The sequence below is a fragment of the Herpailurus yagouaroundi genome, unplaced genomic scaffold (assembly GCF_014898765.1).
Source record: "Herpailurus yagouaroundi ecotype Mexico unplaced genomic scaffold, PumYag 221, whole genome shotgun sequence".
Taxonomy (NCBI): Eukaryota; Metazoa; Chordata; class Mammalia; order Carnivora; family Felidae; genus Herpailurus; species Herpailurus yagouaroundi.
The window spans coordinates 18,834,093-18,860,428 of NW_024412452.1; the positions used below are offsets into that span (position 1 = coordinate 18,834,093).

A 26,336-nucleotide genomic window follows, 5' to 3' on the forward strand; every position below is an offset into this window, starting at 1 on the left:
GTATACTCTTTCTGGAAAGCAATTTGAAATATGTAACATGAAACTTTACCTTTTTATAGTAAGAAACTTTAAAAAGTTCATATCCTCTGGGGAAAAAAAAGCACCATTTCTCATTATTCTTAGAAATAATTCAGAGATGCAAAGATTTAGGTATAAATATATTCATCACAAGATTTTTATACTAGAGAAAGTTAGCATCAACCTACATGTCCGACTATACGAAAATCTCCAGAAATAACACAAACTGATACAATTGTACAAAGTCCCAACCCTCACACTCCTGTCAACTGTTCCTACTAATATATTTCCTTTAAGTGATGAGTTGGAGTCATTATTTCCATAAAAAAAAATAAGAAGAAAATACATTTGATTTCCAAAGTGGAAAAAGCCACGCTCAAGTGGATAGATGGTTAAAGAACTAATCCTACAATGGTCATCAGCCATCCTTCCTAGTATTTCACCTAAGCTTTGACAATCCAATGCCAGTAACATTCTGCAAAACCTCCCCAGCTCACTAAATTTTACATCCCACAATGAACACACACACCCATTTAGGTACCGACAGTTTCACACAGTATGAGAATGGGCATATGATTCTTTTAATAGCTCTGATAGTTCTCTGAGATAAGGCCGACCCCTCACATATATCTTGAGTTTAGTAGATAAAAAGTCTATAAACATGGATGGAGTTGCTGGTTACACACAATTCCACATATACCCTAGGGCTTTCACTATGTAGATCTTCAATAAAACTCATCAAGTAGAATGGTACAGCTAATTATCTTCATTATGGAGGGCATTATGTTGTTTATTCTCACTGGCTTGACAGACTACACACCTCCTCCAATCCTCAAGATTAAAGAAGAAAGTTATAGAATTTTAAAAAGGAGTACTATCTGTAATCTTAATACGATTCTGTTGTTTCTACTGTATCCAGGATAACACCTGATATCTAGAGACTGGGATTTAAAACTCTGGAGTGTGTGTTCTTGACTTCACTGCCATTACTGCTAAACTGGGGGTTAAAAAAAAGGTAAATACACTGAGAGAATAAAGTCAGTATACACATATAGGTGGATTTGTAATGGAGGTGTAATTTGTAATGGAATATATTAGTGATTAACACTGAGCATGAGGTAACTGCTCAGCTACTTGTTGACTTACCATATGAATGAGAACATTATAGCCCAAGATGATGAGATTAGATATTTTAACTATAAGTTTGCTCAATTACACATCATCAATATATAGAAACTAAACTGCAAGAAGGTCAGTAAGCCCTAATAAAAGTAGCTAAAAACAAAAAATAGCAAAAATTAAAAGTAACCATTACAGTGATGGTGACCAAGAACTTTAAGTAGTCTGAATTTCCTATGTAACTTGGAATTTAGGATATACGAAGTTAAAGGACAGCTACCCTTCACTTCCCTCCTAAAAATAGATTCCAACTAGACTGCCATAAGGCTAAGGACCTCCTATCTCCTGTATTTTCCATCATCTTCTTAGCACAGCCAAAATGATCCCTCCTGACAATTCATTGAGGACATGGTCCCTATTTGCATTGTCTACCTTCATCTCCCACTCATTTCCATTCTTACTCTCCAGCAGTGCTAAAAAAAACTGCGGTTCTTAGAGCACTTTCCCCTCTCTTGTGCCTTTACACACTTAGTTGTCTTAAACCTGAAATATCTACCTGACTTTTTGGGCAAACTCTTACTTACTCACACTTCAAGTCTCAGTTCTAATGTCACCTTTTCATCCGTTACCTCGCTTAGGATTTCCCAACTGCTCCCCAGCTCCTTTTCCTGCTATACTTGGTACAAATACCTGAAATCCATTTATTTAAAACATTCTGGAGAGGTTTAAAACTTTTTTTAATTTAAAAAATAAGTTCAAATATAGAATCATGAAAAAATTTTAAATACATAAACTATTATCAACTTTTTACAAAAAATGTACATTCATTCATAAAGATATTTTCCTTAGGTATGGTATGGATCTGTTGACCAGAGTTATTCATCTTATGTAAACCACACCAAAAATGTATCATCTATGATTTCCAATTTCAGTTCTTCAAAGTGGACCAAGAACTTAGTCATCGTGAAACAATCTGCATGCAGAGGGATCGTTCTACATTTATGCAATTTTCTTAATCTTTCATACTTGTCTCACCCACACCCAATTTAACAATTGCTTTTTTCCCCAAAACATTCAATTCAATTTTAAGTAACTACTTTAAACCCATTTCATTGGTTTACACCAAATTTAATTACATTATGCCTTTACAACAAATTTAACTGGTATGAACAGTTTGGGAATAAACACAATTAACTTTTAGTGAATAAGCTATTCTGCTAGTGAGAAAAGAACTTAAAATAAAGGATAGACCCAAGTATTCAAAGAAAATGGAGAACCTCAGTTAATCTCTCTAGTTGATTAGGTAGAAACTGGTTAGTGAAGTGTCTTCAGAACTATCCTCAAAGCCATTATCCCATTGTACCACAAACATCTTTGTGCAAACATCTCCCCACTAAACCAAAAATTCAAAACTAGTTTGTTAACGCATGCCTGTGTTGTTGACTCCCTTAGCCCTGAAGGCAGCTGGGCAGAGCCCAAGGCAGCAAAAGTGCCCCCCTCCCAGCTAAAGGGAGTTAAAGAGCTGTACAAAGTTGTCAGCTCTTTAAAAGAAGTGACTGTCTTTATTTTTTCATTCCTAATAGTTAAAATAGTACACATTTGATAAATTTGTATAATAAAAGTAATGAGTAAAGGAGACATTCACAGCCTCACATAGGGACTATAGGTAAACCAGACAAAGACTTCAGCCAGGGAGATGTGACTGCTAAGGGTAAGCCCGGGCCAGGAAAAGGAGCAATGGGAAATTAGTCTTTACATGTAGACATTCATGTTTTCTCTCTCCCATTAGAATGAAGTTCAATGAGTGTTAGGCCCTTGTCTATCTTGTTCACTTATATCCCAGTGCCTAGATAAATGCCCACCACACAGTAGCTCTTCAAAAAGTATTTGTTAACTGTGTAGCTGGGAGAACCTCAGAAAGAAATGAAGGTATTTTAAGCTCCAAGGAAAGGAGTGGAGCCTACTCAACAGTTCTACTCAAGGAATGGTGATTGCTCTGTAACCTATCACAGTGGTTAAGAGTCTGGGCTCAGACAGACCTGGACCTAAATTCTGGTTCTGTCAACTCATTCATTAACTAAATAAAGTTGTGTGGACAACTCAATCCTTCTTATTCTCAGAGCCTTCCATTGTGAGACAAAGATAATGGGCTCCCAGAGTTATCTGAGAATCAAGTAAAGAGCTGAGAACAATGTTTGGCACATTAGTGCCAAATAAATGTTTGCATTGTTGCTATTATCTCTCTTGTTGATAAGCACATAAAGTACGCACATTCTGTGCTCTAAAGATAAAGACTTCTGTGCTCTAGAGATTATGTATTTCTTTTTTTTTTTTTAATTTTTTTTTTCAACGTTTATTTATTTTTGGGACAGAGAGAGACAGAGCATGAACGGGGGAGGGGCAGAGAGAGAGGGAGACACAGAATCGGAAACAGGCTCCAGGCTCTGAGCCATCAGCCCAGAGCCTGACGCGGGGCTCGAACTCACGGACCGCGAGATCGTGACCTGGCTGAAGTCGGACGCTCAACCGACTGCGCCACCCAGGCGCCCCGAGATTATGTATTTCTTGAAGAGCTACATTACTGTTACTAAAGTATACTAAAGAACCAGGTCACTGTTACTAAAGTATACTAAAGAACCAGGTCGTTGGCTACCTGGTTCATATCAGGGTTCTTCCTCTTAGGCAAGTTACTAACTCTGAAGTTCTGTTTCCTCTTTTGTAAAATGAACATAATAGTGGCCTGTCTTCCAGGTCCATTGTGAATATTAAAGGAGATTACAAACAAAGGATTCAGTACATGTTACTTATAAGCCCCCCCAACATTGACAACAAATATTAACTATATAGAGCTTTGCATATATAGGTTTTTATGAATTTTTTAAAAATGAAAAATGCTTAAAGCTTTGACTCATTAAAAAACAAAAACTATTGGGTTGGTGTTTGTTTCATGCTCTTTTGAAAGAGCAGAAAACTTTCCAATCTCCTGAAGGCTTTAGGACTATGTACAATGAAGACACTTATCTTAAACAAGCCCACCTATAAATAGATATTTTTGTTTAATGGTTTACTTCCACCATTTTCCATATTTAGTCTAGTCATAGACTAGACCTCTGGCATTTCCATGTTTCTTCTCAGCTATCTTTTATTTATTTTCCGTTTTAAGCTTGGGATAAAAATTCCATCAGCACTTTCAGCAATTATTTTGTGCTTCTTTTGACTCAGCAGGAAATTTAAAAATAGGATATAGGTAACAAAACAAGCCTGGATAGCTATATAATGTTTCTAGTTAAAAACTGTTTCTTTCCAACTTTTCTATAAATCAAACTTTTAAAATTAAGTTATTTAAAAACACATATTATAAATTACTTCTCACTAATTCAATTTGTACGTATTTATCTACTTATAGTATTGTTTGTTACTTATGATACTTTTGCCTCTTAGGTAGTCTCATACCTAATGACCGCCCATTAAAAACTGCAGCAACTTCCAAAACGCTGTAAGAGATGTAAAGTTGTAATACTCTCATTACAACTGTGTACTTTAAACCCAGTAAACTAAAGAAGAAATGACAGTAACAAGAAACAACCAAAACCAGGGTAGTTTCAGAAAGCAAGTGATCCCATGAAGTAGGAGGTAACTATGAAGAGAAAGTGGCAACTAAAAGTTACCGTAATCTACAATTTTTTATAAAAAGTCTAGGAAGTTCCAAGACTTTTGTGTATTTTTTAACTGCAAAAGGCAAAACTAATACATATAGGCAGAGGGAGCTAAGATGGTGGCATAGCAGGAGGACCCTAGGCTTGCCTCATCCCTCGAACACAGCTAGATAACTATCCAATCATTCCGAACACCCAAGAAATCAACCTGAGGACTGATAGAACAAAGTGCACAACTAGAGGGAAAGAAAAGACCACATCAAGGAATGTAGTAAGCATGGAGACATGGTTTGCGGGGGGAAACAGACTGTGGGTGCTGCAGAGATGATGGAGCCCTGGTGGCAGAGAAAGGTGAGAGAGAGTACAACACACAGGGAAATGCACAAGGAGAACACTACCCCAAAGCCACTGGCTGGGAAAATAAGAGGGGCTGATTTGTGTGAGTTTTGCAACCAGCAGGACTCAAAGACTGGAGTTTTGGAGGTCTATGGGCTTGGCTGGAATAGAGGGACCTGAGGGAACTGCTCAACTCCTTCAGAAAAGGCAGGCAAGCAACTCAGGCAGACTGCATGATCTGAGGATCACCTAGCTCACAGGGGGGGAGACTGTTGACTGTTCTTGGAACACATCTGTGAGAAGTGGCATTGCCTCTCTGGGCACAAAGGAAACGGCCAGTGCCATTTCCCTCCCCTGCCCTTCAGCATAGGCACAGAGACGTCTGGCAAGGGTGGCTAACCCAGACACTGGCTGTTTAGGCTGCTTTGCTCCAAATCCCACGCTCCTGCACTCTGGCATGGTTGCCTGTCTGGGTCGCACCTGCATTAGTCCCAGCTCGGCGAGATCCTTTCCCAGAGGACTAACACAGGTCCCGGCCACACCAGGTCCCTAAAGTGTGGACTTTTAAAGTCAACAGGCTTGGCCACAGTAGATCTCAAAGTGCAGAGTGATGCTCTAGGCAGGCAAGCAACCCAGAGACAGACACTATAAAAACAGCAATCTGCAAAATGCCTAGGATCCATGAGGAGGAATTATTCAATTATTTGCTCTTCTTGGAGGGCTTCCCTGAAAGCAAGCATGGACTCCCCTCTCCACAGACAAAGGAGCAAGCTAGCACCATCTCCCTTCCCTGCCCTTAGCATACACCAGCTTCAGTTAATAGCACAGTGTCAACACTGGCTGCCTAACCTGCTTACACTAGGTTCCTACCCCCTGAGCTCTGCCAGTACTGATTTTCTCAGGCAGGTATGCCTAAGGACCAGTGAAGCAGGCCCCTTCCCCAGAAGACCAGCACAAACCCCCCACCCACACCACATCTATTGACCAGAGTTCCACAAAGCTTCAGTTCTAGTGGAAATAGCATCAGGTCTCATTTAACAAGCAGACCAGAGCATACCTAGTTAAAACTTGCCACGCTCTGGCCAAGGTTCAAATGCTGTCCACTGCAGACAAGAAAAGCCTCTGTAGACAACTGACCTGAGGGATAGAGCAGCCAAAACACAGCAGCAGAGTGCATGCAACACACACCAAAGACACTTCCTGAGGCACCAGACCCTGGACATTATATGACCTCTTCTTCATAAAGCCAATACTCACAGAAGCAGGAAACATAAGACTTTCTAACATACAGAAGAAGACAGACACCTAGACAAAATGCCAAGATGGAGAAATTCATCCCAAAGAAAGAACAAGATAAGGTCACAGCCAGAGATCTAATTGAAACAGATAAGTAACATGCCCAATGGAGAATTTAAAGCAACAATCATAAGGATACTTGCTGGGCTTGAGAAGAGCATGGAAGAAATCAGGGAGACCCTTACTTCAGAGATAAAGAGCCAAAAAAAAAAAAAAATCAGGGAGAAATGAAAAATACAATAACTGAGATTTGAAACTGGATGTAATGACCACAGGATGGAAGAAGCAGAAGAATGGATAAGTAATACAGAAGACAAAATTATAGGAAATAATGAAGCTGAACAAAAGAGAGAAATAAAAATGATCATGAGAGTTAACTTAGGAAACTCAGTGACTCCATCAAATGCAATAATATTCGTATCATAGGATTCCCAGAAGAAGAGAGAGAAAAGGGGGCAGAAGGTTTATTTGAGGAAGTAATAGGCAAACACTTCCCTTTTCTGGGGAAAGAAACAGATCTCCAAATTCAGGAGGCACAGAGAACTCCCATCAAATAACACCAAGATTTGGGGCGCCTGGGTGGCGCAGTCGGTTAAGCGTCCGACTTCAGCCAGGTCACGATCTCGCGGTCCGTGAGTTCGAGCCCCGCATCAGGCTCTGGGCTGATGGCTCAGAGCCTGGAGCCTGTTTCTGATTCTGTGTCTCCCTCTCTCTCTGCTCCTCCCCCGTTCATGCTCTGTCTCTCTCTGTCCCAAAAATAAATAAACGTTGGAAAAAAAAAAATTAAAAAAAAAAAAATAACACCAAGATTTATTGTAGTTATTTGCAAAACACAGTGATAAAGAAAAAATGCTAAAAACAGCAAGACAAAGGGAGTCCCTAACTTACGATACAAGAAAGTTAGCAGCATAAAGTTAGCAGCAGATCTTTCCACAGACACTTGGCAAGCTAGAAGGGAGTGGCATGATATATTCAATGTGCTGAATGGGAAAAATCTGTAGCCAAGAATACTCTATCCAGCAAGGCTGTCATTCAGAATAGGAGATCAAGAGTTTCCCAGACAAACAAAAACTAAAGGAGTTTGTGACCACTAATCCAGCCTTGCATAAAATATTAAAGGAGACTCTTTGAGTGGGAAGGAAAGACCAAAAGTGACAAAGATTAAAAACAAACAAAAAAAAAATCCAGAAATAATGTAAAATAAGTAATAAAATGGCAATAAATACATATATATCAATAATTACCCTGAATGTAAATGAGCTAAATCCTCACAATCAAAAGACACAGAATGTCAGAATGGATAAGAAAAACAAAACAAAACCCATTAATATGTTGCCTATAAGAAATTCATTGTAGACCTAAAGACACCTGCAGATTGAAAATGAGGGGATGGAGGGGCATCTGGGTGGCTCAGTTGTTTGAGTTGGTTGAGCGTCCAACTCTTGATTTCAGCTCAGGTCGTGATCCCAGGGTTGTGGAATCAAGCTCTGCATTGGGCTCCACGCTGAGCATGGAGCCTGTTTAAGATTCTCTCTCTCCCTCTGACCCTCTTCCCCTGCTCATGTGCACTCTCTCACTAAAATAAAAATAAAATAAATAAAGTAAGGGGATGGAGAAACATGTATCATGCAAATGAAGGTTGAAAGAAAGCCAGAGTAGCCATACTTATATCAGACAAACTAGATTTTAAAACAAAGACTGTAACAAAAGATGAAGAAGGGCACTATATCATAATAAAGAGACCTATCCTGCAAGAAGATTTAGCAATTGTAAATATTTATGCCCCCAAGTTAAGAGCACCCAAATATATAACACAATTAATAACAAACATAAAGGAACTCATTGATAATAATACAATAATATTAGGGGACTTTAACATCCCATATACATCAATGCACAGATAAGCTAAAAAGAAAAACAACAAGGAACCAATGGCTTCCCTGCCCCCACAATGTTTATTTTTGAGAGAGAGAGAGCGCGCGCGCACGTGCATGAGTGGGCAAGGGGCACAGAGACAGAGAGAGAGAGAGAGAGAGAGCGAGTGAGCATGTGCATGAGTGGGCAAGGGGCACAGAGAGAGAGAGAGAGAGAGAGAGAGACAGAATCTGAAGCAGACTCCAGGCTCTGAGCTGTCAGCACAGAGCCCGATGCAGGGCTCAAACCCACAAACTGCGAGATCATGGCCTGAGCTGATGTCAGACACTTAACTGACTGGGCCACCCGGGCACACCGGAAACAATGGCTTTGAATGACACACTGTACCAGATGGACTTAACAGATATATTCAGAACATTTTATCCTAAAGCAGAATACACATTCTTTTCAAGTACACATGGGGCATTCTCCAGAACACATCACATACTAGGTCACAAATCAGGTCTCCACAAGTATGAAAAGACTGAGACTATACCATGCATCTTTTCTGACTACAACACTATGAAGCTTGAAGTCAACAACAAGAAAATTTTGGAAAGACCACAAATACATGGAGGTTAAAGAACATCCTACTAAACAATGAATGGGTTAACTAGGAAATGGAAGAAATTTAAAAAAATACATGGAGGGGCGCCTGGGTGGCTCAGTTGGCTGAGCGTCTGACTTCGGCTCAGGTCATGATCTCACGGTCTGTGAGTTCGAGCCCCATGTCGGGTTCTGTGCTGACAGCTCAGAGCCTGGAGCCTGCTTCAGATTCTGTGTCTCCCTCTCTCTCTGCCCCTCCCCCGCTCATGCTCTGTCTCTCTCTGTCAAAAATAAACAAACATTAAAAAAAAATTTTTTTTTAAATTAAAAAAAAAATACATGGAAAAAAATGACAATGAAAACAAAGGTCCAAAACCTTTGAGATATGGCAAAAGAGAGAAAAATACAGCAATACAGGCCTACCTCAAGAAGCAACAAAGTCTCAAATAAACAACCTAACCTGGGGTGCCTGGGTGGCTCAGTTGGTTTAGCATACGACTTCGGCTCAGGTCATGATTTGAGCCCTGTGTCGGACTTTGCACTGATAGCACGGAGCCTAGAGCCTGCTTTGAGTTCTGTGTCTCCCTCTTTCCCTGCCCCTCCCTACTCACACTCTGTCTCTCTCTCTCTCTCTCTCTCAAAAATGAATAAACATTAAAAAAAAAAATTAACAACCTCAACTAGGCCTAACTGAGCTAGAAAAAGGAAAACCTAAAGCCAGCAGGAGAAGGGACCAAAGAACAGAGTAGAAATAAATGATATAGAAACTAAAAACAACTACAAAACAGAATAAATCAATGAAACTAAGAGCTGGTTCTTTTAAAGAATAAAATTGATAAATCCCTTAGCCAGACATACAAAAAAGAAAATAGAAAGGACACATATAAATAAAATCACAAGTGAGAGAGGAGAAATAATAAACAACACCAGAAATACAAAGATTTATAAGAGAATATTATGAAAAATTATACACCAACAAATCGGACAATCTGGAAAGAATCAATAAATTCCTAGAAACATATGAAGTAGAAAGAAATAGAAAACTTGAACAGACTGATGACCAGCAAAGAAATGCAATCAGTAATCAAAATCTTCCAACAAATAAAAGTCCAGGGCCAGAGGGCTTCACAGAGGAATTCTATCAAACATTTAAAGAAGAGTTAATACCTGTTCTTCTCAAACTATTCCAAAAAATAGAAAAGGAAACAAAACTTCCAAACTTATTCTATGAGGCTAGCATTAACCCTGATTCTAAAACCAAAGACTCCTCTATAAAAGAGAACTATAAGCCAGTGTCCCTGATGAACATGGATGCAAAAATTCTGAACCAAATATTAGCAAATCAAATCCAACAGTATGTTGAAGAATCATTCACCACAATCAAGTGTGATTTATTCCTGGGCTGCAAGGGTATCGATATCATAAATCAATCAACATGATACATCACATTAATAAAAGAAAGGTTAAAAACCCTATGATCCTCTCAATGGATCCAGAAAAAGCATTTGACAAAGTACAACATCCATTCATGATAAAAACCCTCAGTGAAGTAGTTTTAGAGGGAACATATCTCAACATAATAAAGATCATATAAAAAAACCCACAGCTAATATCATTGTCAATAAGGAAAAACTGAGAGCTTTTCCTCTATGGTCAGGAACATGGCAGGGATGTCCACTATCACCACTGTTATTTAACAAAGTACCAGGAATCCTAGCTTCAGAAATCAGACAACAAGAAGAAATTAAAAGCAACCAAATCAGCAAGGAGGAAGCCAAACTTTCATTATTTGCAGAGGACATGATACTCTAGGCAGAAAACCCAAAGACTTCACCAAAAAATTGCCAGAACCAATACAGGAATTCAGTAAAGTTTCAGGATGCAAAAATCAATGTATAGAATCTGTTGCATTTCTATACACCCAAAATGAAGCAGCAGAAAGAGAAATCAAGGAATTGATCCCATTTACAATTGCACCAAAAACCACAAGATACCTATGAATAAACCTAACAAAAGAGGTAAAAAACCTGCACTATGAAAACTATAAAACACTGATGAAAGAAATTGAAGAGGGCACAAAGAAATGGAAAAACAGCCCATATTTATGGATTGAAAAAACAAATATTGTTAAAATGTCCATACTACCCAAAGCAATCTATACATTTAATGCAATTCCTATCAAAATACCACCAACATTTTTCACACAGCTAGAACAAACAATCCTAAAATTTGTATGGAACTACAAAAGACCCCAAATAGCCAAAGCAATCTGGAAAAACAAAGGCAAAGCTGGAGGCACCACAATTCCAAACTTCAAGTTATATTACAAAGCTGTCAGGATCAAGACAATATGTTACCAGCACAAAAACAGACATATAGATCAATAGAACAGAGTAGAAAACCTAGAAATGAACCCACAACTGTATGGTCAACTAATCTTCAGCAAAGCAGGAAAGAAGAGCCAATGGAAAAAAGACAGTCTTCTTCAACAAATGGTGTTGGGGAAACTGGACAATAACATCCAAAAGAATGAAACTGGGCCACTTTCTTATATCATACACAAAAATAAATTCAAAATGGATGAAAGACCTAAATGTGAGACAGGAAACCATCAAAATCATACAGGAAAACACAGGCAGTAGCACCTTTCCTCAGTCTTAGCAAATTCCCTTCCCTGAGGCAAGGAAAACAAAAACAAAAATAAACTATCAGGATATCATTAAGATAAAAATCTGCACAAAGAAGTGAACAATCAACAAAAATAAAAGGCAATCTTTGGAATGAGAGAAGATACTTGTAAATGACATGTGATAAAGCATGAGCATCCAAAATATATTAAGAACTTATCATACTCAACACCCAAAAAACCAAATAATTCAGTTAAAAAATGAGCAGAAGACATGAATGGACATTATTCCAAAGAAGACATAAAGATGGCCAACACACATGAAGAGATGCTCAACACCACTCATCATCAAAATTACAATGAAGTATCACCTCACACAAGTCAGAATGGCTAAAATTAACAACAAAGGAAACAACAGGTGTTGTGGAGGATGTGGAGAAAGGGGAACCCTTTGCACTGTTGGTGGGAATGCAACCTAGTGCACCCACTCTGGGAAATATTATGAAGGTTCCTCAAAAGGTTAAAAATAGAACTACCTTACAACCCAGCAATTGCATACTGGATATTTACCCAAAGGATACAAAAATACTGATTTAAATGGATATATGCACCCCAATGATTATGGCATTATCAACAATTGCCAAATTATGGAAAGAGTCCAAATGCCCGTTGATGAATAAACGAGGTGGTGTATATACTTACAATGGAATATTCTCAGCCATCAAAAAGAATGAAATCTTACCATTTGCAACAATGTGCATGGAGCTACAGAGTATTGTGCTAAGCAAAATAAGTCAGAGAAAGACAAATACAATATGATTTCACTCATATATGGAACTTAAGAAACAAAACAGATGAACATGGATAAAAAAACCCCGAAGAGGCAAACCAGAAAACTGAGGGTTACTGGAGGAGAGATAGGCAGTGGGATGGGTTAAATGGGTCATGGGTATTAAAGAGGGCACTTCTGATGAGCACTGGGTGTTGCATGTATGTGATGAATCACTAAATTCTAAACCTGAAACTAATAGTACACTACAGGTTAACTAACTGGAGTTTAAATAAAAACTTGGGGAACAAAAGTAATATATACAGATGTAAAAGAAAAATTCAAACACTACAAACAGGTATGTATTCATCACTCGTTTATAGAAGTTGGCTGAAGTAATAAAAGCAGTAGTTAACCTTGTGGGTCATTTGGCCCATATCCTTATCAGCTAAAGTGGTAGCTTTCAAAGAACTTTCCACTTTAGCATGGATTAGAAAAGAGAAAGGTAGATGACCTTTGTTGAAAAGGAGTTGGGAAAAAGCTGGAGTTGGAAAAAAGTTCTAATAGAAGAGATAAGAGGTCCAAAATCCAACCTAACCTGCTTATGTGACCGAACTGCTCATTACTAAAATCAAACTTGTATATTCCCTATAAGCCAACCCTCCTATAGTATGTGGACAAAAATTCTTTCAAAATAACCGTGATAATCCCAAATTCCCTAAAAAATGAAACTGAAGCTTCTTGACGTCATTCTGTTTATGCTGTATATTAGCTTTAAACTCTGCAGTACTAAATAGCCAGTGATTAAAGAAGTATAGAGTGCACTTCATTATGTAATTCACATCCTTGAAGCAGCCCTGGAAGAATGAAGGTGGGAAAGGGGGAAAAGGCCAGGGGCTATAAAAAGAAATCTTTATAGAAGATTAGACCGCAGGTGTGAGTGGGTGGATAAAGGCTAAGAGAAAGGCTAGCTGAGGGTGGAGCGAGGCCCACCTCTTCCTTGAGAGAAGTCTGAATGAAGGAAAAAATAATATTTTAGAAAGATACGTATTTGTTCAATCTCTGTATTTAAGGGAAAAGGTAAAGTGGGAACCAGAGCCCTGCAAGGGTTTAAGAAGAAACATATTTTAAAGTGGCACAATGGACCTTCTGGGGATGATGGAAAAGTTCTAATTCTTGATTTTGGTGGTAGTTACATGACTGGATGAATTTGCCAAAACTGATAACACGGAACAAGGGTATCATTTATTATATGTTAATTACCTCAATAAACCTGACATTCAAAGATAAAAGCCATTAACAGCTAAAATGCTGATTAATCTTATAAGGTTTGTTAATCAAAATTACAAAAAAAATAAACAAAACAGAATAAGCACCTAATTTTAATCTATTTGGGTTATGTTTTACAATGTTGAAAACTCTAAACAAATTGTTTGAGGTACTTGGTGAAGCATGGTTTTTAAAATCTGTTCCAATTTCCCACCATTAAGGTCTCTCTTAAATGGAAACTGCAGTTTCTGACATCTCGGCCAGTGAGCAGGTGCCAAAATGGCAGGTAAAGAGACTCAGCTCTAGACTTGGAAAAGTAGCCTTATCCACCATATGCTCCACAACCAGCAAACAAGCTACATGCTATAAGCCTATTATTTTTATACTACCACTATTCTCAAAGCCTTTTTTTCTCTTTATTTTTCCTCCCATATTCAGAGAAGTCTTGTTTCAAATTCACTCCAGGAGATCACCTTAACACCACGATGTCTTTCCTAAGCCCCCATGGGAGTTAGATGCTTCCACAGCATCCTATGGACTGCTTATTGCAGTCTTCCGTAGTTAGCCATTTCTGGGTCCATCTCCTCCACAAACTTGAGGCCAAAATGCCGGAGGGAAGAATACTTATTTTTGTAACCCCAACCAGTGACTGGCAGAGAGGAGGCCAATAAGAGTTTCTTGAATGAGATTCAAGAGAGTAGTTCCGCATTAAAAAAGGAGAGAGAGAAAGAGAAAGAGAACCTTTCATTAACCTTTACAGGTAATGAACCTCTTTGAGAATCTGATGAAAGGAAATCTAACCTGAAAACTGTATATTTATACACAGTTTTACTTGTAGTTTCAAGAAATATATGAAGGGCCTACAATCCCTAAAAAGACCTCCCAGGTTGAGATGCCTGGTATAGACCTTCCAGTCTCATCTTGACTACACAATGGGACAAGCACAGAGTCTGCTGTTCACATCTCATCTAAAATAAGGAAAAGGAATTAGAGTTGACCCTTAAACAATGTGAGAGGTTGGAGCAACAACCCCCCACGCAGTCAAAATCTACATATTAACTTCTGACTCTCCCAAAACTTAACTACTAATAGCCTAGTCTTAAATGGAAGCCTTACCAATAATGTAAACAGTAGATTAACATATATTTTGTATATGTAATATATACTGTATTCTATCAATAAAGTAAGTTAGAGAAAAGAAAACCATAAGGAAGAGAAAATATATTTACAGTATTATAAAAAAACCTCATGTATATCTGGATCCACACAGTTCAAACTCATGTTGTTCAAGGGTCAACTGTAGTAAAGTATCCCCAAGGAATTACAGGGCAGAAAGGATCATGGGTATGTTTGAGCCATCCATTTTGTTTTATATAAAAATTCTCCCAGAACCAATCTTGTAGGTTCAGGGCTATCACATAGTAAATAAGCGTAAATTCCCTTATAGTTACACCACAGTTGAAGATGTAAGATAGGAGAACCTCGCAGATCTACTTTTCTTATCTGATTGTAAGACATAAAATGTCTACATAAAAGATAAATTTGGAGATTGTAATAAATAAAATTATCCATATTAGGTCTTGAAAAGCATTAGCCACGGTCCAAAAAGAATCTCTGTGGATAGGGATTGGGCAGGGGGCAACGGCATGTTCAAGGAGTGCTACTACCATCTATACCTATGTTATGATTTTCCCAAGGAACTCAGGTCTGTGGGAGTGGATTGCCCTCTGCTCTAGACACAAGGGTAGTAGTTAGAGACCCTGGTCCAACACTATTACCTCAAGCCTCTCAAAGCCAATCATGGAACTGACATTAAAGTGGCCACATATTTACCATTACTATTTCTGTAGAGAAACAAATTAAGTAACCAAAATGGAATTAAGGATCACAGGCCCAAGATCAGCCTCCTTAGTCCCATCCCCTTCCGGAAATAAAGGGCCCTGTATATAAAGGCATGTGAAGGAAGACAGTTCTGGGAAAACATTAAAGACTGTTAATTACATCGTGGAATCAAAAGGTAGAGAATTAGAGCTTTGGCAATATTTGTTAAATTAGTATAAATATATTTGCTTAGATTAGTAGTTCTATATATTATCATTTTAAAACTTTACATCAAGGAAAAGATGAGACTCTGGTAGCCAGCCAGCTATATCCTCACAGCCAGTTTCTTAAATGCTTTTTTATTTACTTCTTTTGAGAGAGACAGAGAGAGAGAGAGAGAGAGAGAGAGAGAGAGAGAGAGGAGGCCAATAAGAGTTTCTTTATGAGATTCAAGCATGAGTGAGCATGAGTGAGCATGAGTGGAGGGAGGGAGAGAGAAGAGAAAGAATCCCAAGCAGGCTCTGTGCTGTCAGCACGAGCCCCATGAAGGGATCACTCTCAGGAACACCATGAAATCATGATCTGAGCCAAAATCAAGAGTTAGATGCTTAACCAACTGAACCACCCAGGCGTTCTGGCTTTTGTGTAGCACGTTTACATTCAAGATCTTTTTTATCTATGTACACACCCAAAACAAATCTCTAATGGCTATACCATTAGCTGACTGAAGTTGGAAATTTTTCACCCAACAGGGGATGCTCAAAGCAAACCATCCTGTGTCACATCATGTCAAATCCTTGACCAAACTGCCTCTAGTCTTTCAAAAAAAAATATGTGCAAACATTAGTTGCACAATAGACTGTGATTCATCTTAAAAAAAAAAAAAACAACTGTATTTTTACTCTGAACACATACACTAACTTTCTCAGAATGCCTTACCATTTAAACACACATTTTAGGGGCACCTGGGTGGCTCAGTTGGTTAAGCGTCCGCCTTCGGCTCAGGTCACGATCTCACGGTCTTGTGAGTTCGAGCCCCGCATCGGGCTCTGGGCTGATGGCCCAGAGCCTGGAGCCTGCTTCCGATTCTGTGTCTCCCTCTCTCTCTGCCCCTCCCCCGTTCATGCTCTGTCTCTCTCTGTCTCAAAAATAAATAAACGTTAAAAAAAAAATTAAAAAAAAATAAACACACACATTTTAATGTTTTGTACTGACAAAGAAAAACTCTCCATTATTTTATGGGGCAAAACAAAAAATCTGAAGCTAAAATATCACATTATATGATATTCTTCATGCCAATTCTCTGCATTAAAAAAAAAAAAAAAAAAAAGAGTTGACCCTATATAAATCTTCCCCATTCACAAATACATACTCACCCTTTGGGGAACATAGAGACAAGAACAAGGACAATCAAATCAAGACCTTGGTTCCTCTAAATGAAAAAGCCTTTTTTAGAGAACATTTTCACATAAATGAGAATGCACCTTAAACAGGTTTTAAGTTAGAGCTCAAAACAATGTGTCAGCTACAGTACTACCTTCTTGAGCAGACTCTGTATCTCCTTGTTTCTTTTATCTAATTCCCATCCCTCTACATCCAAAATATAAACTTAAATATTAAGTTTGTTCAGGAACAAGTCACTAACAGCCTCTCTAGAAAAGAATGAAATGGTCAAATGAAGTTGTACATGCTGACTGGTCCTTCCTTGCTCTAATCCAAAACATGTACTTTAATACAGTTTTTTAAAATTTATTAACGTAGCTAAATATCAAGACATACCTCGATTACAACATTTATGTAGTTAACTTTCACAAAATTGGAACATAGCATTATCCATACCATAACTCCATAAATTGAGTTTTTTTGTTTTAGCCAGAATTCAATAAAATATGGACTCAATAGGCTTTTCGAACATGTATATGCAGAACAAACTCATGGTTACCAGAGGGGAGGGGGGATTGGCAAATTGGGGGAAAGGGAATGGGAAATACAGTCTTCCAGATATAGAGTAAGTTACAGGAATAAAAGGTATGTACAGCACAGGGAATATATGCAATGCTATTGTAATAGTGCTGTATGGGGACAGATGGTAACACTTGTAGTGAGCAAAGCATAATGTATAAAATTATCAAGAATCATTATATTATACACCTGAAACTAATGTAACATTATGTGTCAACTACACTTAGACAGCAACAAATTTTTTTACAAATGTATATGCTTACTGACAGAGGACAGAGTTAAGATGAAGTATTCAACACAAGAGTAAAACATAAAATTTCAATGCCTATAAGTATATCCTTCAATCTAGTATTTATACAAATATTTTTATTTTAAAAGTAATCATCTGAATGAAAAAGGCATTTAAATTCAGTTTTCTGAGGGCCAACGAAGAAAAAAAGTATACTAAAATGGGGTCAGCAAAATTTTTCCATAAAGGGCCAAGAAGGAAATATGTTAGGTTGGGTAGGCTACATGGTCTCCGTTCTAACTATTCAACTCTGCCATTGTCTCATGACAGTAGCTACAGGCTGTGTTCCAATAAAACTTTATTTATAAAACAAGGTGGCCAACTGGTAGTCTGCCAACTCCTATACAAAAACAGATATTCTATCATGACAATGTTTATGTGCACACCTTTGATGCAAGGCTGATGTGAGACATGTTACTCTAAATGACTATTCTCACACAATAATTTCTTTTTGGTTAGGAGGTAAAGTATCACCTGCATTTAAAAAACAGAAACCAGAGGTGCCTGAGTGCTCAGTTGGTTAAGTGTTCCACTCTTGATTTCAGCTCAGGCCATGATCTCAGTTTGTGGGATCGAGCCCCACATCAGGCTCCAGGCCAACAGCACGGAGCCTTCTTGGGATTCTCTCTCCCCCCCATTCTCTGCCTCTCCCCCACTCCTTCCCCCCTCCAATAAATAAACTTAAAAAAAAAATCTAAAAAACAAAAACCTATGTGTGCTAAAAAAAGTTATGATTTGAGAGAAAAACTGATCTCTGTATAATCTCTATGACAAGAGACAGAAAATCTACAGGAAAGGGGGGAGGGAGGAAGGGAGCTGGAAGAATGTAGAGAAGCAAGGTAAACAATATTGTCCCATAATCTGTATTCTCATAATTATTTGCAAAAGTTGTTAACATTCAGAGTGTAACATTTGTGGCCTCAAGAAGCTCAGGACATAAAAGAACAAACTTATCTTTTGCCTCTGTACTCTGAAACCTTCAACATTAAGGGCAGATGGGATTTAACCATATATTTTAAAAGATGCTCAAAACCTAGGCTTCAACATTTTTAATGAAGACTTACACTTTTATAAACAGAAAAGACTTCACAAAATAAAATTCTATCCAGAATTCTATTTTTTGTATTCTTTTTCTGTATCAACTCTGCATTCCTATCAGTAACTATGGCTTACTATGGGCACACAGCCTCTTAAAAGTATTTGTCAGAACCTTGTTGGGGATGGTAGTTCTGAACTGGAAAAATCCTTAGATGGTTCTGATTCCTCCCTCCCTTCCTTCCCCACCCTGCAATCCATATTCCAAGAAACCCTTCTTTATAGCACAATCGTCTCTCAAAATACACAAAGGCAGGTTTCTCACTGACAAAGCAGAATCCTGAACCTTAAAATATACTAAAAGTAATGAATCTGTGTGCCTTCCTACACGGTAGGCTCTATCATCAAAAGGTTAAGTTTGTGTAGAAAAAAAAAAGTCCATGTATGCAAGCATGAATTAACTACACCTTTATGCTCAGGTCCAGGTCCATGATTAATTAGAAAAATGAATTTACTTCAATAAGGAATAAACTTCTAGGCAAAATTATAGTTACTTAAACTTTAACAAGTTTAAGAACTGAAAAGCATGTTCCACATTCTGGAAATAAAAGCACTCCTAACCAGGAACTATATTTAAGATTTTCTCAAGAAAAAATCCAAGGGACTCCATTAGCTTAAGTCACCGTAGATGGTATATAAATGTATGTGTCCAGTTATGTTCCCATAAAACTTTACAAACATAGTCAGTATAGAACTTTGCCTTCAGGCAGAACTTTGCCAAAACCCTGCTCGAAACAGCCTTGTTTTAAAACCAGTATTCATTAGATACTAAAAGACTGAAGAATTCAAGAGCTATACTATCTACATACAATTGCTCCGCTCTATCAAGTTTCTTCTACCTGACATGAAAAGTGCTACAAACAGTGAGATGTCAAAACTGCTGACAGGAAAGGGAAGAAAGGTCAATATTTTAACAAAACCTATTTCCTAGACAATCAACTGCATTTAGATCATTCATTCAACAAACATTTGTTTAGGACACATGGTTCCCTGGCCTTCAAGGTCTCTCAGGAAGACAACACATGCATACAAACAACTACTACTCATGCCAGCTAAGTGCTACATGATGGTACAAGTAACTACTAGTATCTGAAAAATGCTTCATGGTTTAACATGTTTCCATATATGCTTCTTCATGAAGCCTCATAGCCCTGTAAAGTATATAAGCCACTTGGTATTGTTCTTATTTTACATAAACCTCCTAAGTAGTAAAACTAGGATTTGTACCTCTGACACTACTGCACTACACTTCTTCAGAGCAGCTTTATGCTAGGGGTCGATGACAGAGGTGGAGGCATTTGGACTGAGCCTCAAAGAATGAGCAGGATTTTGACAGGTGAAGAGACCAAAGTATTACAAAGAAATGATATACACAGAAGTCTAGAAGCAGGGAAATACAACATGTGAAAAACAGGCAAGGGAAATATGGCTAAAGACGGGTTGAAAGCATGAGGAGAGCTTTAAGTACGTGATTTAGCATCTGTACAAGACACTATAGGCTATCAGAAATCGGATGGTTTGGGAGAGAGAAGGAAGAAAAGAACATAAATGAAGCTCTTACTATGTGTTTGGTACTTTGCAAAAGAATTGCCTCATATGCAGGGATTTTTAAGTTATGAGGTAGTGTTATAGGGAGATGAGACTTTCCTAAATCCTCTGCAGGACTGAAAACATGGGACTAACAGAGGGGAAAGCAGTAGGCTACCTCTGTAGTTTTGGCATGAGGAACAGAGAATGTAAAGTGATGGTTCTTACAGGTCCCCCACAGTACCTCACCCCCAAATTTAAACCCAGGTCTTGAATTACCTTAAATTTTCCTACATTTTATCTAAAACTTACCGAATCTTCTGGAGGTCTCTGGATTTTCCCCCAATCCACAGAAGGTCCCTTTTCTTGCAAAAATCGATGGAATAGCTTCCGAAATCCATCAAGGTCTTTTTTAGTGTGCTATGAAAATAGAAGTTCTTGTTACAATGAGCAGAATACTTAATTTTAATATAGATATGTATTATACATTTAAAACACCTTTCAATTATTACACTATTAGAACATGGAGTACAGCAGAGACTTTTTTATGCCCCCAACTTAAAAGTGAAGGGGAAGAAAAGCTAATAGGAACCACACTTAAAGGAATACAAGCAAATAATCCCCAAATCTTCCAGCAGTTATCATGTAAACAACACCATTTGGTCCATGGGAATTTCAATTGGTTCTCTACATTTATTTGCCAGTACTTTTTTTCTACTTCTTTTAAGTGAAAATTCACTTTCACTGAAAGAAAAAGTAACAAAACACAGTTAACCTCAAAACATTAAGTACAAACTGAAATTTGAAAATGAAAAGGATGATCTATTGATTTATAAACAGAAAAGTAAAAATACCTGTCTACACTGGGAAATCTCTACACAGCTGACAAAGTAGCATGGTTCTATTAGAACTGGCTCTCTGGAAAAAGGCATGCAGGTTGTATGGTTGATAATTCTAACTGAGTACTGTTACCCATTTTTTTTACCCAACGATACTAGAACACAAAAAAAATAATTTTTTGTTCTGATTCTTTAGACTTTAGAAACTTCCTTGAATTAAAAAAAAAAAAGACAATGGTTTAACAAGGGGAAAATGTTGAAAATCCTTAATTGTTAAGCAATCCTACTTTTTTTAATGCTATTATATTTTGTGCTTATTTCAGGCTGGATGATCAACAGCAGCAATAACAACTCAGCATTGTAGATGGATGGAAGCAAGAAACACTGCAGAGTCCTTACCTCAAACTCATGTGATGGCGCTGTGGTAAGTATTTTTTCCAGTTCCTTCTTCACAGATAATTCTAGCTCTTGTCGAATGACTTCTTGGAACTGAGAAGCACCATCCTGAGACATGGCTTTGCTAAGATCTTAAAAATATAAAATCGCCAACAGAAAAAAAATCAGACAGCCATTCAAATAGCTGGTAAGCTAGAACTGATTTATTTCTAGTTTATCAGAACATGAAAAGGTTCACTCCTTTAGTCCCATTATCCTCTCGAAGGATATCAGTAGTGTCAACTAATTAGAGCTATATAATCACATGGCCTCAAATTTGTTACATCTACCTGCATTACTAGTGTATCTGAGACACTAATAAATGCTTTTGGGAAGATGGGGCAGGTGGGAATAAAAGGATTAATCTTCATTTGGGCATTTAGTTCTATCTCTACTAATGTTTCCCTCTTAGCCATCAAAGCTGGAGAAAAATGAGAGGTGGAATAATGTTAATAAAGGTATGTTTTATGGTACATGCTCTTATGGAACTGCTGCCAGATAAAAGAACGGAAAGGGCTTAGCAATTTCACAGAAACAAACAAAACAAACAAACAAACAAAAAAAAACCGTTCCCTTCCAGGCCAGATGAAAAAAAATTAAGGAATTCTTTCCATTTTAGAAGTGAAGCCCTCCAGTTTCACATTCCTTATTAAAGAAAAACCCGTTAGAGATACTGGCAATTCCCAGGTGCCTGTATGTGTCTGGCATCAAAATTTTCACTTAAAAGGAGAACACAGTGCTCCCTGCCCACTTATTGCCCTCAGTTTTAGCCTAGACTCTTCAGTGCTTATCTGTGTCAGACAATACTATCAGGGCTTTTGGCATAGACGGTCATCTCTGGCCACAGATGGATCTCACTACAGGTGACTCACTAAAGGTAACAGAAATGCCTGATGGACGTAAACAAGTAAAAACAGAAAAATACGCAACAAGAAAACATCCCAAGCCTAAGCACCTTGGGAGAAATATGCCAACACAAGTTGTTTTACATGCTCAGCTATCTAATTATCTTGTCTTTTACTTATGAAATAAGGAACAGTCAGACTACTGTTCACATCACCTTTTCTCTTCAATATGCAACTCAAACTTATTTTATAAATGTAGTTTTGAAGCTTATGTTCAAACATTTTGTTTGATAACTAGTTCTACAAATGGTGATTAATTTACCAGAATCATTTCAGTGAAACTAAAAATACTCACACACACCATAAATTCTTTTATTTGTTATCTGGGCAGAAGAAAACATTTATTCATACAGAATTAAAGCCAACATAACCAAAAAGATACTTGTGAGAGCATAAGTTAGTAAATTATGTAACTCCTGAAGCAATTTATTTAATGTAGACAGCTTCTCCTCCTAAATACCTACAAATGTTAACAAATGAGATATTTAACATTGCTCTTCAAAAACCTTTTAAAATACATTTCCTGTAATATTAAAATCCAAGGGAGGGGAAAAACAAGGAAATTAGGTGAGAACACACAATCTAATCCTAAAATAGCTGTTTTCTAACTGTGCCTTTTTTTTTGAGAGAGAGAGAGAGAGATAGAGAGAATGAGCAGGGGAGGGGCAGTGAGAGAGGGAGACAGAGAATCCCAAGCAGGCTCCCTGCTGTCAGTGCAGAGCCCCCGACGCCCATGAACTGCAAGATCATGACCTGAGTCAAAATCAAGAAGTCAGACGCTTAACCAAACGAGCCACCCTGGCACTCCTAACTGTGCTCTTTTCCTAGGCATAAACCACAACACAACTAAGTTTATGGACTCCAGTAAAACTTTAAAGTGACCCAAATAGCGGTTCATAAATAACTTCTTTGTGAGCTAAGAAACACACATGTGTGTTTCATAAACAACCTAAATGTATGTTTCCACTAGTAAGTAGCAACTTGATTATCATCTGTTCACAACTCCTAACAATGGATGAGTAGGTTTACATAACTATGATAGGTAACTAAAAAACTCCTGTAGAACATTTTAAACTAGAGTTAGTGTGACATCAACTATACACATTCACCTCTTGGTTGACTTAATTGCAATTTAAAATTTATCACAGGTTAAGTATCCCCCAACCCTGCTGCCCCAGCAGTTAAATGAGTTATCCAAGGTTACAGAACCAGCTAATTGCTGGAGCTCAGAAGCAGTATACCTGGGGTATCTCTCCCACAATCTTTAAGCCAACTCCCATGTTAATGTTTAAGAAATAATTTGCAAGAAAATTCTACTAAACATAAGCATAAATCCTCTAAATTAAGGAACACATGAATTCTTTGATTCTGTGTGACTGATGGATTAAAATAGATCAAGAAATTTATAAGGATTTTTAAAATAAGGGTTTTTTGTTGGACTCAAAGACAGCTAACAACAGCCTTGCTGCTTTGTTGAAGTTATATCCTGAAAGCCAGTATTCAGTCACATTCCTAAAAAATTAGTGATGGAAACATTTAACCTATATTCTACGCAAATGCCAAAATGAGATAATTATAAGTGTAACTGTAAAGTTCAAAAATAATTATTAATAGCTGTTTGAGATTTGTCTACATGAGAACAGGAAAACCAAACAAAACACCAAACAAAAAACCCCACCAAACTTGGGAGACTCCCTCTACAGAACAACGGCCTATCAATCTACATGATTTAAGGCCAAAACACACAGAACCCATGTTACTATCCTCCCTATGAAGCCAAGGTAAGAAAGGTTGGCTGAAAGACATTTAATAGTACATGTGATCTTTGCCAGGTGCAGCAGGTCCAAACTTACGATAGGATTCAAAAAAAAAAAAAAAAAAAACCCAGATTCAAACTCAAATTGTAACAAATGTCTGTAAGAGTTATTCCTCCCTATTCTTCCATTTCTTTGATATAGCACCAAACACAAAGAACAATTTGTATTCCCTCCAGTCACTCTACAGACATGAACAGCTTACACAACAAAAGAATATTCTAAGGAGCCTATCACCTCTTCCACCCTGTTTCACTGCTGTTTCCAACACCATCCTCTGGGCAGTGCTACTACTGAAGTTTTGTTTTTTAGTGACTAAAGAATAAAGAAGGACTTGGGAATGCAAGCTGGTGCAGCCACTCTGGAAAACAGTATGGAGGTTCCTCAAAAAACTAAAAATAGAACTACCCTACGACCCACTAATTGCACTACTAGGCATTTACCCACGGGATACAGGTGTGCTATTTCAAAGGGACACATGCACCCCCATGTTTATAGCAGCACTATCAACAATAGCCAAAGTATAGAAAGAGCCCAAATGTCCATCAATGGATGAATGGATAAAGAAGATGTGGTATATATACAATGGAGTATTACTCGGCAATCAAAAAGAATGAAATCTTGCCATTTGCAACTACGTGGATAGAACTGGAGGGTACAATGCTAAGTGAAATTAGAGAAACACAAAAATCATATGACTTCACTCATATGAGGACTTCAAGAGACAAAACAGATGAATATAAGGGAAGGGAAACAAAAATAATATAAAAACAGGGATGGGGACAAAACAGAAGAGACTCATAAATAGGGAGAACAAACTGAGGGTTACCAGAGGGGTTGTGGGAGGGGGGAAGAGCTAAATGGTAAGGGGCACTAAAGAATCTACTCCTGAAATCACTGTTCCACTATATGCTAATTTGGATGTAAATTAAAAAATAATAATAGGGGCGCCTGGGTGGCTCAGTCGGGTAAGCGTCTGACTTCGGCTCAGGTCGTGATCTCATGGTTCAAGGGTTTGAGCCCCGTGTCAGGCTCTGTGCTGACAGCTCAGAACCTGGAGCTGCTTCAGATTCTGTGTCTCCCTCTCTCTCTGCCCCTCCCCTTCTTGCACTCTGTCTCTCTCAAAAATAAATAAACATTAAAATAAATAAATAAATTTAAGCTGGAAGAACAAGACTTTTGGAGACAGGTGTCTCCAGGTTACGCTGCAAATTTTGTTAATTAATTCTGAGGGACCGTGGGCAAGTTCTCTCTGTGGATTTCTTGTCTAGAATACGCTCCTTTTTGATGAGTAGCCAGCTATCAAGTTTTCACCATCCTGCCACCTCGGTCCTCACTTCTGCTTTGTGCACTGCAACCTGGCTTCCTGGGGCATGGTCTTTGGATATACTTCACATCAAATCTGAATTCCTGAAGGACCCATGCTCATTTTTGTAACTTCAAATTGGAAGTTGAACTAGAGGTTTTCACGGAAATCAGACAGATTCCACCTACACCTGCCTAAATAACCCAGAAAATCACCAGAGGATTAGCAGAACGGAGTCGCCGGAGCCAAGCGCAGACGAGAGGCCCACGGAAGAGGGTAGGAAGGGCGGCGAGGCGGTGCGCGCTCCACGGACTGGCGGGAGGGAGCCGGGGCGGAGGGGCGGCTCGCCGGCCAAGCAGAGCCCCCAAGTCTGGCTTGCAAAAAGCGGAGGGGCCTGACGGACTGTGTTCCGACAGCAAGCGCGACTTAGCGGCTGGGAGGTCATAAGTTAACAGCTCTGCTCAGAAAGCGGGAAGGCTGGAGGACAAAGGGAAGGAAAGCTGCTGAGCCCCCGGACCACAGAGCTCAGTTTGGTGGGGAACAAAGGCGCTCGCCAGTGCCATCTCCCCCGCCCATCCCCCAGCCAAAATCCCAAAGAGAACCAGTTCCTGCCAGGGAACTTGCTCGCTCCGCGCAAACACCCAACTCTGTGCTTCTGCGGAGCCAAACCTCCGGCAGCGGATCTGACTCCCTCCTGCTGCCACAGGGCCCCTCCTGAAGTGGATCACCTAAGGAGAAGCACGCTAAGCCTGCCCCTCCTGCCCCTGTGCACCTTGCCTACCCACCCCAGCTAA

The 26,336-nt window shown here is 38.5% G+C and overlaps 2 protein-coding genes across 3 annotated transcripts in view; one reads left to right on the plus strand and one right to left on the minus strand.

The window, feature by feature from the left end:
• Positions 1 to 21,506, plus strand: part of VPS54 (VPS54 subunit of GARP complex) — a 140,214-nt gene extending 118,708 nt beyond the window's left edge. Inside the window, exon 23 of the mRNA XM_040458277.1 lies at positions 21,406 to 21,506. Within this exon, the coding sequence (XP_040314211.1) occupies positions 21,406 to 21,430 (25 nt within the window). The 3' untranslated portion in view covers positions 21,431 to 21,506. The remainder of the gene's footprint in view (positions 1 to 21,405) is intronic.
• Positions 1 to 26,336, minus strand: part of UGP2 (UDP-glucose pyrophosphorylase 2) — a 72,308-nt gene that overhangs the window by 26,806 nt on the left and 19,166 nt on the right. For both annotated transcript variants that reach the window (XM_040458280.1, XM_040458281.1), the window contains exons 2-3: positions 21,482 to 21,609; positions 20,556 to 20,663 (exon numbers count right to left, since the gene is read on the minus strand). In XM_040458280.1, the coding sequence (XP_040314214.1) occupies positions 20,556 to 20,663; positions 21,482 to 21,609 (236 nt within the window). The remainder of the gene's footprint in view (positions 1 to 20,555; positions 20,664 to 21,481; positions 21,610 to 26,336) is intronic.